Consider the following 12,947-nt stretch of genomic DNA (forward strand, 5'->3'; position numbering starts at 1 on the left):
GACTCTCAAACCAGACCCGTGGGAGCTCGCAGGGGGAGTTTGGGCAGTGCAACATTGGCCCCTGCTCAGTGAGGGCGGCAGTGATAGGCTGCTTAGCAGACTTCCCAGGCCTCCCTCAGACACCCGGGTACAAAGAGCAAGACTCTGGAAACAATAGTCAGAGCCCTCCAAGTGACTACAGGTGGCAGAACTCCAGCCCATAGGCCACTTTACATCACCTCTCCACAGCTTCCCACAGGCTTGGGGTGGAGGGCAGCTCTGTCCTGGAGCAAGACCATGGGTCTGGGAGTCCGTAGGCTGAGGTCTAGTCCTGGCCTCACCTGTTGTCACTGTGAAGTTTTGAGGGAAGACACTGGCCGATCCTGATCCTCTGTTTCCTTCTCTCTAAGGTGCGGGTGATTCCTACACTGTTCGTTCACCTTAAGTGGAATCATGAGCATTAAAACATCTTTGAAGTTGCAAGTAATGGTACATGTAGGCAGGATAAATTATTAATGTTGTCTTTCATTGTAACTGTTAGGCTTTCTTCCCAGATGGTGGTGCCGGGGTTGGCAATTTGACTGCCAAGTCTTGGAAATCCTCGGAGGTGAGAATATTTGGGTTTATGACATTGGTCACGGCGGACCGGGGGGGAGGGCTAGCCTGGAGCAAGAGACCTGGCACCAGTTTTACCTCTGCCACCGCCCCGCTCTGTGGCTTCAGGCAAATTACTGCTGCTCCCTAAATTCAGTGTCCTCATTGTAGAATGGGGCTGACAATCGTAAGGGTCCCCGGAAGATTTGCTGGCAAAGTGCTTTGAGGCTCCATTTCCCCCTCCACTGGCTATCTAGAGGCAGTCCCTTTCCTAGGCTCAGTGCCAATGAGCTCCAGGAGGGGGGCCGCCCATAAAAGCAGGAGGAGCCATAGCTGGGGGGCCAGGGACAGAAGCAGTACAGAGCAGGGGGGAGGCCACGGGCAGCAGACAAAGGCCTGGGCAGTGAGGCTGGGGGAGCTAGCCCTGGCTCCGGTAACAATTCACCATGAGGACAGGGCCGGTCTCTGCCTCGGCTGCATCTCAGTCTCTAGCCCTGCAAAATGGGGATGGGCTGGCCCGCCTTGTAGTCCCTGTGGGAACATGCGGGGACTGGACATAAAACTCAGCAGGCAGGATTGAGGGGTAATGCAGCTTGTTATTTATTAATATATAACAACAAAAATGATAAAGCTCATATCTGCAACTGTTTAGGTCTTTATTATAAGGTCTTGGATGCTTTGTCTGGACTGGCTGTGACCTTCAGCTCCGGGGTCTGGGCTAGGAAAACGTTCCAGTGACCTGCATGGAGGAAAGCAGAGGGGTGTGTGTATGTGTGTGTGTGTGTGGGGGGGGGCCTGAGGGGGGTGTGTATGTGTGTGTGCAGGGGTGCATGCATGTGCACAAAAGAGGCAGAGTGACTGGGGTGGGAAAAACTTGGGACAAGAAGAACAGTGAGGGCCTGAGTTTGGACCGCATAGGAGGAAGGGGATGGATATTTCCATCATAACCCCACATCTTAATCAGTTCTGGCACGTGACCCCAACTTCAACCAACCAGCATCTGGGGGCTGGGCTGGCTTCCTAACACCTGTTAGTGACACTCCCATCTGTGGCTTCCTCTCCCCCACTTAAAGCCCCACCTGGATCCGTCTTCCCTGGGATACCGTAGAGCAAATTAAGGGCATCAGAAGGAAAGTGGTTAGGAGGGTTTCAGCGGGAAACGTTCCAATACAGAGTGGGTAGGCAGCATTGGGGCTTGAGGGCTCAGGCCTCCCTCCTCCACAGTCCTGTCTCCCTCACTCCCAGGACCAAATCCAGATGGTTCTGCTTCACCTTCCCGCTCCCAAGCTCCCTGAGTTGAGAAATCTCTGGCCCAGACGCCCACTGGATTCCTGTGCCGGGAACTGACGTCTGTGGCTGACAACCACCCTGCCCCCCTCCCAGCACCAGCAGCCTGGAACTCCTCATGAGGCCCTGGCCTCTGGCCGGGCTCTTTTCCCAGGCCCCAGTCCTCAGCCCGACGTCTCACCTTCATGGGTGCTGGGGAGTAGCCGGAAGTTCTGTGCCTCTTTCTGGAAGTCTTGCTTCCTGACTTTCTTGATCTGAATCAAGTGGAAGATTCCTGAGGGCAGAGGCAAGGGCATGAGCAGGAAAGGTAGGGCCGTGCGGTCAGTGAAACAGGGTGACTTGGACCTAGACTGGACCTAGTCACTGCCCTCCCCTCCCCTATTCTGACCAGACATCAAACCCTGTAGACTAAATTTCCTAAAGGTTTTGAATCTATCCTCCCATCTCCACTGCCACTCTCCCCATCCGGGCCCCATCACATCTTGCCTGGGTCACTACACTAGACTTCTGGTCCCTTTTACTCCCCCTCCAGTCTGTGATCCTAACTGCAGTCATTCGAAAACATACGTTACCTGTCATTCCCTTTCCCTGACCTCCCATCACCTCCCTGCTGACCCTGCACCTGTCACCCTCAGCGTCCTGCTCTCACGCTACTCACCTGTCCACAATGTGTGTGTGTGTGGGGGGGGGGGGGGGGCTGTGTGGACAGGTCAGGCTGTTTTTTGGGCACAGAATGTGTGATAAAAATCAGTAGGTGTGTTTATCAGACTCCAAAGAGCATCAGGTGTCAGAGTGGTAGGGCCCCCTTTCAGCACAAGGCTCTGTTTGCCCAACCCCTGAGAGGCCTTCCTGTGCTCCAGCTCTAACCAACTACTTAAAGTCCTTGAGGGGCCCAAGCCTGTACGTAGGCTGCCCCCTTTGCTACAACTCCTTCTCCTATTGACTTCCGTTTGTCCTGCTGCTACCAGGTAAACTCCTGCTCATTCTCTGAGCTTCAGCTGGGAAGTCTTCCTTGATTTCCCTTCCTTGGGGCACCCACAGCTCTTAGCTTGTGTTTGTGATTGGGCCTATTTCTAATGTCCTCTCCTTGTGTCTATTCTTGCCTCCCCTACTAGACTGGTTACTCATGGAAGGCTTTCCTCTCTGGCTCCCCTGAGCCCGGCCCACATTAGGCATGTAGGATAAATGAATGAATGAATAAGTGAATGAATACATGAATGAATAAATCCCTAGATGAATGGATGGATAAGTAAATATATGTGTACCCAATCTAGGCCAGGCCCTAGAGAGGAACAGGGTATCATCTGGATCTCCTGATGTTTGCATCCCATGGGGAGCTCGCCACAGGCACCACGCATGGCACTGAGGCCCTGAGTACATGGGCTGGGAGGTTGCACCAGCTGTTAGCACCAGGGTCTGTGGCCAGAAAGAACAGATGTGACAGCAAGGTCTCTGCTAGGCCAGCACAGCCCTCAAGAAAACTAAGAATTGGCCTTGCTTGTGGAAATCTGAGTAGGATCCCACAGAGGAGAATGGGCAGCACTAAGGTCCAGGAGGCTGGGAATGTCCAGCATTGTTCTCAGGACCCTCCAGTCCAGATGCCAAGGACCAGGATATGGGAGAGACTCACTCCAAAGGCCCAGGCTACATCACAAACCTCAGATGGTTCTTCTGCCAGGCCTGACATGGCACATACCCCAGAACACAGATTGGAGAGATGACAGGATGAGGGAGGGTCTTCGTACCATAGCCTATAAAGCACGATCCTAATGACTGAGCTCTTGGACTTGGAATCAAGAGCCAGCCTGAGGGGCACGGTCATGCCTTTGGAGGGCATGCCAGGTCTGAGGGCAGCTGGGCTCTGTGGACCCCCAGGGCAGAGACGGCACTGGCAGGTGAGTCCCAGGAGACAGGGCAGGCTCAGCTCAATGTGAAAACAAACCCTTTCTCAGTGGAGCCATCCACAGTGGAGATGGGGTGGGGTATGTGCCGTCAGGGGCTAGAGACCATCAGGGAGGCTGTAGGGGGGCTTCCTTCCTAGACAGGGGCTGGAATTGAGACCCCTGAGGTCCCTTCTACTCTGAAACTCCAGAATCTAAAAGGCTCTTAACACTAAGCCAAGCCTCTGGGGACTGAGGCTGGCTCCACGGTGATGTGGCCTCACTTAGCCCAGGTTTTGGTGTCCACCTGATGCCTTTGTCTCCAGGCCAATTCTCCCCTTCCTCTCCCTGCCCCCAAGACCTGCTGTTTCTGCTCCTCTGGGTGAGGAAACAGGGTTTCCCACTGATAGTCAGCCCTTGGAGTGTTTGTTTTGACCCCCGCAGTCTGGGACAGGGAGGTAACAGAGAGGCTAATGAGGCAATTTGGCCGCCCAGGGGGTCAGGAGATGGAGAGGAGGTGTTTGCTAGTGACAGGATGGTACAGCCTGGCATTGTGAAGTTGAAGAGTCCCCACCACCTGTTCTTTCTCTGCTGGGCCTGGTCATAACGAGACCAGCCTTGAGCTACAACTCTCCGGTCTGCCCCATCCTGGACACACCTTGACCTTCCTCAGGCGCCTCTCTGAAAGCATTAGGTCACCTCCGTGGAGGTGGCACTGGGGACAGTCAGACCTGGGTTTGAATCTTTGCTTTACTGCTTAAATAAACTGTGTGACTTTGAGCAAGTCATTTTACCTCTCAGACTCCGTTTTATCTGCAAAATGGTGCATTAATACATATGCCTCAGGTTTCTTATATGGATGAAATGAAACACATTATGCATAGGGCGAGCTCCACACCAATCACAGAGCACGGGGTATGTCAGCACAGGCTCTTGGGCCAGTCTGAGGCTGTCGCTGCCACCTCTGCCTGCAGTGTGTTCCTCTTGCCTTCCTAACTCCTAACCAGCTGCAGGCCCCTCCTCCATGAAGCCTTCCAGCCTGAACAACTCAGCTCCTGGTGAGCTCCTACTGCATCCCAGTCACTAAGTCCTGGGCTCCCAAAGACAGAGGCTGGGGCTTACTACTCCCTGGGGTCCCAGTCCTTGCTGGGGGTGAGGGGAGGTCTGGAGTAAACCAGCACCTGTCCAGGGGCTGATGGAGTTTCAAGGCATAAAATAATTATGAGGTTACTAAATCTAACTCCTCAGCTGTGGCAGAACGCCCACCCAGCCACTGCTTGCACACTCCTGTGAATGGAGATTGCTCCCTCCCTTCTTTGACAGCAACTGTCAAGGTATGACAAACTGCTTCCTCTCATTGGTGGAAATGTGCTTCTCTACAATTCTGAGAGCATGTGGGATGAGGATACTAACGTCGTTAGCACCTACTATAGGTCGGGGCTCTACCTATGTGATTTCATCTAATCCTTCAAACACCCTCCTCTCCAATTAACAGAAGAAAAAATTGAGGCCCAGAGAGGTCAAGTGATTGCCCAAGGCCACACAGTTAAGGAATAGCAGAGCCAGGATTCGAACTCAGGTCTGTCTGATTCCAAAGCCCCTGTTTGTTGTTCACTCAGAACACAACAGCTCCCCCTTCCTGGGGCAGTCCTTCAGAGCCATGAAGCCAGCAGTCCTGTCCCCCTGAGTCTTCTCTTCTCCAGGCTGAACAGCTCCGCTTTCTTCGTCCATTCCTCCTAGGACAGGAGGCAGAGTAGAGCAGGGAAAGAGCCGCATCTGACGTCACAAGACATGGGCTCTAGCTCCCATCCTCCACTTACTGGCTGTGTGGCCTTGGGCCAGGTACTTCACCTCTCTGAGCCTCAGTTTCCTCATCTGTAAAATGGGGATAATAATACCTAACTCTCAGGATCATTGAGGATCAAATGAGATAATGAATGTGAAAGCACTTTGTAAACTCTAAAGTGCTTCACACATTGGTTGTCATTATCATTATCATCGTTATTATCATCCCCTCTTCCACCCCCACCCATTTCAGCAAGACCCATCAGTAGAGAAAAGTGACCTTATAGCTAAACCCCACTTAAAGGGTTTAGTTTGTTTTGCTCTACCCAGGGGATCTATATTTGGCAAGAAGTGCCCAGAAAACCAAATTCTCAGCAATTTCCTCATCAATGAAAACTCCTCTTCACCTTCAGCCGGTGATAGGAGTATCTTGTTGAATTGGGCGAGTTTCTCACAGAATGAGACATATATTCTCATATAGAGGGATAGACTCCACCCAATAGAAAAGGCCAAATGAGCCTGAAGGCCCTCCTGCTTTGAGGAGGCTGTGGATGTCCTTCTGCCTGAAAAGATCTCCCCTCACAGAGTGCTGAAGTTCTACTGATAGGCCTTTGCTTCATGGTTGTAGGCATTACCCTGTCCTGGCTCCTTGCAAGTGCAACAACCCCTTCCCCCCAGGAGAGGGAGCACTGGGAGGCCCTGGATGAGCTTATCAGAACTGCCAGAGAATCACAGACAGAATCTCCAGTCTCCCTCTATCTTGGAATCAGAGACTCAAATCTGGAAGGGTAGCCAGAGGCAGGTCTCCCTGGGCTAGAGGCACCTGATCAACAAAATAGGCCCCAGAGGCCCCTGATAACAGGGGGACAGGCCAGAGGTAAGTCCGACTGGGAGTGGGCCCATGCTCACCTTTTACCAGCTTCCAGAGGTAGATCTCCACCTGCTCAGAGGCCTCATGCTCGAGGGCAAAGCGATGTAGGTTGTCTGGGCTTGGAGACACTGATGTGTGGACGAGGACCCGGCCTGGCACCTTTGGACACCTGGTAGCACTGATCTCACTGTGGCCAGGGTCTGCCTTGTCCTCTGGGAAAGACAAGGAGCTGTGAACATTCTGTACCGCTCCTCCCGACCCCTGCCTGGTATGCCCAGGAAGCTGGGCCCCTGGTCTGACACCCCCCTCCGGTCTTTAAGGTCTTTGGGAAAGTTCTGGTGCCCCTGGGAAACAGATGGGGCATTTCTCCCATTCACTTCCCATTGATTAGCATATTAAAACCTTCTCATCCTTCTGGGCTCAGCTCACCTTCCACCTTCTCCAGGCAGCCGACCTGGAACAGCTTAGCCTACCCTGTTTTTTTCCACTCGCGGCCTTTAAAGCCCTTCTTGCTTATGCCTCCCACTCATGCCCTTAGTCTCACTGACACGCATTGCCTTGTAACTGTCTCACTTGGGTATGTTCTTCTCTAAAAGAGACCCACGGGGTGAAGGCCAGGAGCCATGTCCTCCAAGTCTTTTGAGTCACCCACATCACCAAACACAGATTCTCATGACCATACATGGAGTGAAAGGTTTGGGAGGGGTTGAGGTGATGATGGCAATAGTGATGATCATGGTTGTGACGGAGGGTGGTGGAGGTGATGGTGTGACTGTAGTGGTGGAGGGGACCGTAAGGGTGTAGCGGGGAGCGGTGATGGCGACAGTGGTTGGATCCAGTCCTAAAGCCTGGACATGTTGGCATTCCAAGGACATTTCCTGGAACTTTCCATGTACCAACATTCCCTATTTTTCAGGGACTAAAGGACTAAGTCCCTAAACATACACACTTCCTTCTAAATTCTTCCTAGTTATGAAACTCTTAGAGATGTCCCGCTAAGAGTTGTAAGGCTACAGTCTCCATATTTTTAAGAGGAAATGGACTGGGTTCCAGTGGCAGAGCCCAAGATCAAGTGTGTTTGTGAGGGAGCCCAGCAGTGAACCACAGCCAGTCTCCAAGAGAATCCAAGTTGAAGCCCCACCCCTCGTTTTCTTCCAGGTGCCATTCTGTCATGCTCTGTCCCTAACCCTGTCCCAATAGCATATTACTCTGAAAAATAATAGTGACCCCTTATATTTGGATTTTGTTTGGATGTTGATTTACAATTTATAAAGCATTTTTCATCAACTCTGTCTGAGGCTCCGAAAGGAAAGTAACTTGTCTAAGCTCACAACGGTAAGTTAGGGAAGTCCGTCGGTAAGCAAGCTAACATAGACTCACATTTCCTGACGTCAAAGCCTGGGGTAGGTGCAGACTTAAGATGATTGCAGCCACTCTGTGATCTCATTTGTAAAACAGCTGAGAGATGAGGATTAATTGAACTAGGTGAAATCACAGGACAATACCTGGTGCCAGTAGGTTCTCGACACACATTTCCTTCCCCTTTTTTCTTCCCCATTCCTCTCCTTTTTGTTTTGCCAACCCAGCCCTCTAACCAGAAGTGGTAAAGGCACAACACAGCCCACATCTTCTACCCCACTGGCTCTCCTTCCAGGATTGAGGGAATGGGCCTGTTCCTCACAACAGCTACTGTTGACAATCACAGGCTGTTCCTCCCAATGAGATACTCTGATGTTTTCTTCTGCACACTTATTAATCCTAGGGTCACATGACAGCGTTAGAGGAACTCAGCTGGCAAGTCTGGAAGCCTGAGTTCTAATTCCAGCTCCACGACTACATTGCTCTGTGACTTTAGAAAGTCCCTTCTTTTCTCTGGGTCTCAGTTTACCCATATGTAGATGAAGGTTAAAGGAAGACAACAGTGGTCAAGAGCATTGTCTTTGGAGTAAGACAGACTTGGGTTCGGATTCCAACTGTCATTTGAGCTGTGTGACCTTGGACAGGGCACTTATTTTCTTGGTCTGTAAAATGGAGACAAAGATACCTGCCCTGTCCATTTATGGTGAGGAGTACATGAACTCCCACATGTAAAATGCCTGCTTGACCCATGGTAAATGCACAATAAACATTGGCTATTCCTCCTAAAAGTCCTAACATCCTATGATTTTATGATTTCAAAGAACCCAGAACGTTATTTGATTCTGTGTATTTGACTGAGAGCCTCTGAATCTGTCACTATAACATTAGATATTCCATAAGTCTAATATTTTGTGAGTCTGGCATTTTCCACTCGAGTGCATCTAAAAACCCTGCACCCTATGGCTCTGAGTCCGTTGCCCCATCTGTGTCGGAGATGTTCCAAGTATCTGTGCCCTGGGGAGAGGGACCCAGGGCCCACTCAGGGCAGTGCCCTCCCTGCCTCCAGCATCTCTTTGTACCTGGGCAAATCTTGCAGCACTTTCCGGCCACTTTCTCAGGGTGATGGCAGGGATACTCAGTGGGGCAGGTCACCCGCTGGCAGTCCTGGCGGCCATCCTGACAGGTGCACAAGATGCAGGGCAGGGGTCCAAAGGAGCGGAAAGCTGGGTGCCACACCTCCCCATGGGAGTATGTCTTCCCACTGTGCACGCAGGCTAGGCCAAGGAGGGCAGGAAGGGAGGAGGGTCAGTGCCTCAGACCTGGGCCAGAGTCCAGTGATGGGTGGGGGCAGGGCCTTGGGGAGCCCCCTGCTCCACCAGTCTGGCCCAGCCACACTGCTTGTAAAGCTGAGGCCAGCTGCAGACCTGGCCCCCTGTCCCTGATTTCTCCCCTGTTTCAGCACTCAGAGCTGACACGTGCCCAGAAAGTTCTTGCTGAAGAGGGAGAGTACTCCCCCTGCCCGTCACAGCATGTCTGGTGGGAGGAGAGCTGAAATCAAGTTCGGACACTTACCTGGCTGTGTGAGCTCTGGCAGGTCCCTTCCCCTTTCTTAGCCTCAGTGTCCCATCTGTACAAAAGGGGCTGGGACAGCAGCTCCTCCTGCTCCACCGGTCGGGGGCGGGGGGGGGGGCGTCCCCCTGCAGTAAGCCTGCTTTCCTCCCCCTCTGCTGCCACCATTGCCCACTTGGCCTCCTTCCCTGCTGCATCCTGACCATCTTGCTGCAGCCTAGCTCTGCTCCCTCCTTTCTTTGTCAAAAACTTTCCCTCACCACTTCCTTATATTAATTTATTTGCATGTCTGGAGCCCCTCGAGGACAGGGACCATTTTTCATCTCTCTGTTCTGTGCCCCTCAATTCCCAGCAAAGACATGGCAGAGGCTCAAAAAATATTGTTGTGTTGACCCATAGTTCTGGTTCTAGGACTGGTTCTGGCTCTCACTCAGTACTCTGAACTTCAGGGTCCTCATCTGTGAAATGGGGGCTTAGACCTGATGCCCTTAAGGACACCTTCAGTTTTGATATTTTGTGAATCCACAAGCTCATGGCCAAGTTGAGATCAGGGGACCACTGAGTGGGGGGTGGGGGTGCGGGGGTGGGAGGTGGGAGCAGTCGGGGCCCCCTTTTCCCACCTCAGGGATCAGAGGAGGTTCCGTCCTCACCTTTCTTATGTTTCTCCTTCAGGACAATCTTGACTGTTGTGCTGCCTGCCCCCTTTGGTCGGAAGTGGCGAGGGATGAAGCCCAGAGGAGCACTGAGGCCAGTGGGAGCTGGGGTGCCCAGGACCCTCTTTCTTCCATTGTCCCCTGAACACGGATCCTGGGGATGTCTCTGCAAATGGCAGGAAGGATGAAGATCACTGATGGGCCATTGTCAGCAGAAGAGCAGCAAGACAGAGCTGCAGTGAGGCCTGCAGGTAGAAACCAGCATGACTTCCTAGTAAAGAGAGGTACAGGCTAGGGATAGAAAGATCTGGATGGGGTCTAAGATGTTTTCAGACAATGGATATTTGAAAACTCTCAGAGGACAGTGGTTTGGAAACCCAGTCTCCACCAACCCCTTCTCAGGACTATCAGAGCCAGGGCCTTGGGGCTGGGGTGAACAGAGGGGTACTGAGGTCTTGACCTGGGAGACACAGCAATTAGGAACCTGGGAAACTTAGAAACTACAGGTCTGTAGTGAGGATGACAGGAAATTCCTTGAGAAGATTTAGGTGATGGGATAAGGGGATGGGCCTCTGAAGGTCCCACCAGGCCCCAGAATCCCACAGGGCAGGAAGACTAAGAACAGGTCCCATCTGGAGACCAAGTCTCCAGAGCCCCCTTTCTTGAGCCCCTGGAATAAAAGATCATGAAACCCTGCCCTTCCGGACCAGGTCTTAGCAGGGCTAGCAGTGATAGCAAAGGGTACGGGGTGAGGGCAGTGTAACGGGTCAAGCGCATCACAGCTCCTAGTTAAGAGGATTCGGCGCTCGAGGTCAAGGGGTAGGAGCAGGTGGGCTTATTACCCACCTCACCAATACCAAGTCACTCATAGTCCTTCTTCTACAGCCCCTTCCTGCCCCATACAGTGTCTGAGTCAGCCTTTTGATGGCCCGACGGAGCCCACAGGAGCTCCCAGGAAACCGTCTCAGGCCCCAGCACAGGCCCAGGCACATAGGAGGCTTCCAGGAAATGCTTGTCAAGTGGAACAGTAGCAAGAAGGAATTGAAAAGCTCAACCCTCTAATGGGACCTGCTCACGTCATCCAGTAAGGAGCTGCTCAGGGCCTGGAACTAAGCCTGGGTGGGCTTTGCTTAGCACGCTGCCTCCTAGGGAGAGGGTGGGATGGCGAGGAGATGGCCTGGCTCAGGCTCTGCGGCACAGAGCCCCGCTCCACCTGAAAAGGCCCAGCCTGAGAAGGGAGGATGAGCCAGCAGAGGAGAAGGGAGAGCTCATAGGCCAGACCCCTGGGGAGTCCCTGAGCAGGGGAGGTCAGCCTCCCGTCCCCCGGGATCCAGGTGACCCAGGCTAAAGGAGTTGAAGTTGTTTACATTGTAGACATAACACAGAGGGTGGATGGTGACTCGAGTCGGTGTGTAAGCCCATCCTCATACCTCTTTCCTCTCTGACCAGAGAAAGCTGGAAAGTTTAGCCCATCCTAACTCTAGACTAAGACAGAGAGGGGCCAAGACAGAGGGGAGGACAGAGAGGTAACCCCCAGACAAAGCACCAGTACCACAGGAGCTGGGTGGGGAAGGCTGGGCCAGGACAGAGGCCACATTCTCTGGGGAACATGCTGCCCACAGGCAGGCTGAACTAAGGACAGATACAGGCTCCAGATGGAACAGTGTCAGTGTCAGAATGTTTCTCAGGAGAGAAGTTGGGAAGTTTAGAGCCTGCTCTTGCCCTGCATGGCACTTGTTCCCAGCCCCTGCTGACCCACCAGCCATGATGGGAGGCTAGGGAGAGGGGCTGGGACGTGGTGGAGGGCATGGAGCTGACCTAGGGGACAAAAACAGAAATGAGGACAACAACTGGTGTTGTCTGCTCCAGAGTCATGGCATTTAGGCCCTGGATACCAGCCCCCCTCACCACCTGTCCCTAGCCTGTCAGTAAAGCTGTGCACTCACCGCCCCACGGTGTGACTGTGTGGTGTCCTCTTCAGCTGATTTCTTACTTGACTCATCTGGAAACCCAAAGGGAAGTTGGGTCAACCTCCACCTGCTAAGCCTTGCTGATAGGGGCCCTGCAGGCCTTCAACCTCCCAGGCCTAGTGACACTTCTGCAGTCCCTATGCACTGGCAGGGCCCTCTGCCCCAGTGGGGACTTATTCCCACTTCTAGTTACAGCTGCTTTTCACCGTTGGCTTGACAAATTCCCTACACTGGGTTGTTGCCTCTGTTTCCCTACACTCCCTCTTGGCTGGGCCAGACATTCTTGTTCAGTGCATATCATGGGTGACCCAAGGGCCCAGAATCCCATCCCTAGAGCCTGCTTAGCTGCAGTCCCCTGGGGAGCCACCGTATCCAGCCACATATGAAGTCACCAGGCCTTGGTCTATACTATACCCTCCCAGGTACCCGCCTCCAGTCCCCTGTGTCCTAGTTGAAACACCCTAGAGCTCTGTCTCCCACTCACCCCGGGGTGCCAGCACACAAGGCCCCGAGTGGGATTCTCTCTCTCTAGCCCCTGCCTCACACACGGTCCGGCTCCTTCCAAGCATTCTTGATTCAAAGACCAAGAACCCTGGAATTAGACAGTCCCTTAGAAATCACTGAGGCCAGGGGCGCCTGGGTGGCTCAGTCGGTTAAGCGTCTGACTTTGACTCAGGTCATGATCTTGCAGTTTGTGGGTTCGAGCCCTGCGTCAGGGTCTGTACTGGCAGCTCAGAGCCTGGAGCCTGCTTTGGATTCTGTGTCTCCTCTCTCTGCCCCTCCCATGCTCATGTTCTGTCTCTCAATAATAAATAAAATTAAAAAAAAATTTTTTTAAATAGTAAATAAATAAATAAATAAATAAATCACTGAGGCCAACCTCTCAGTGCACACATGACATAGCTGAGGCTCAAAGAGGAACAGGGATCTGTAGGAATTTGCTGGAAGAACCAGGACTAAACTGGAGTCACCTGGCTCCTGGTCCAGTGCCCTTCCACAA

The 12,947-nt window shown here is 52.7% G+C and overlaps 1 protein-coding gene and 1 long non-coding RNA gene across 4 annotated transcripts in view; one reads left to right on the plus strand and one right to left on the minus strand.

Moving 5' to 3' along the window:
• Positions 1-531: 531 nt before the first annotated feature.
• On the plus strand, positions 532-11,923 carry LOC147576751 (uncharacterized). Its single transcript, XR_015241076.1, has 2 exons — positions 532-586; positions 9,997-11,923. It is a non-coding gene; the product is annotated as an uncharacterized LOC147576751 (long non-coding RNA).
• CHRDL2 (chordin like 2) overlaps positions 1,150-12,947 on the minus strand; it is a 32,578-nt gene continuing 20,780 nt past the window's right edge. Inside the window, exons 6-12 of one of the 3 annotated variants that reach the window (XM_086678306.1) lie at positions 11,924-11,979; positions 9,975-10,143; positions 8,835-9,029; positions 6,435-6,608; positions 5,561-5,615; positions 2,042-2,134; positions 1,150-1,312 (exon numbers count right to left, since the gene is read on the minus strand). In XM_086678306.1, coding sequence (XP_086534432.1) covers positions 2,044-2,134; positions 5,561-5,615; positions 6,435-6,608; positions 8,835-9,029; positions 9,975-10,143; positions 11,924-11,979 — 740 coding nt within the window. In that variant the 3' untranslated portion in view covers positions 1,150-1,312; positions 2,042-2,043. The remainder of the gene's footprint in view (positions 1,313-2,041; positions 2,135-5,560; positions 5,616-6,434; positions 6,609-8,834; positions 9,030-9,974; positions 10,144-11,923; positions 11,980-12,947) is intronic. The other 2 variants (XM_025928533.2, XM_086678307.1) reach the window with 2 other exon arrangements.

Source organism: Puma concolor, chromosome D1, assembly GCF_028749965.1.
Source record: "Puma concolor isolate L17-30 chromosome D1, mPumCon1.1.hap2, whole genome shotgun sequence".
Taxonomy (NCBI): Eukaryota; Metazoa; Chordata; class Mammalia; order Carnivora; family Felidae; genus Puma; species Puma concolor.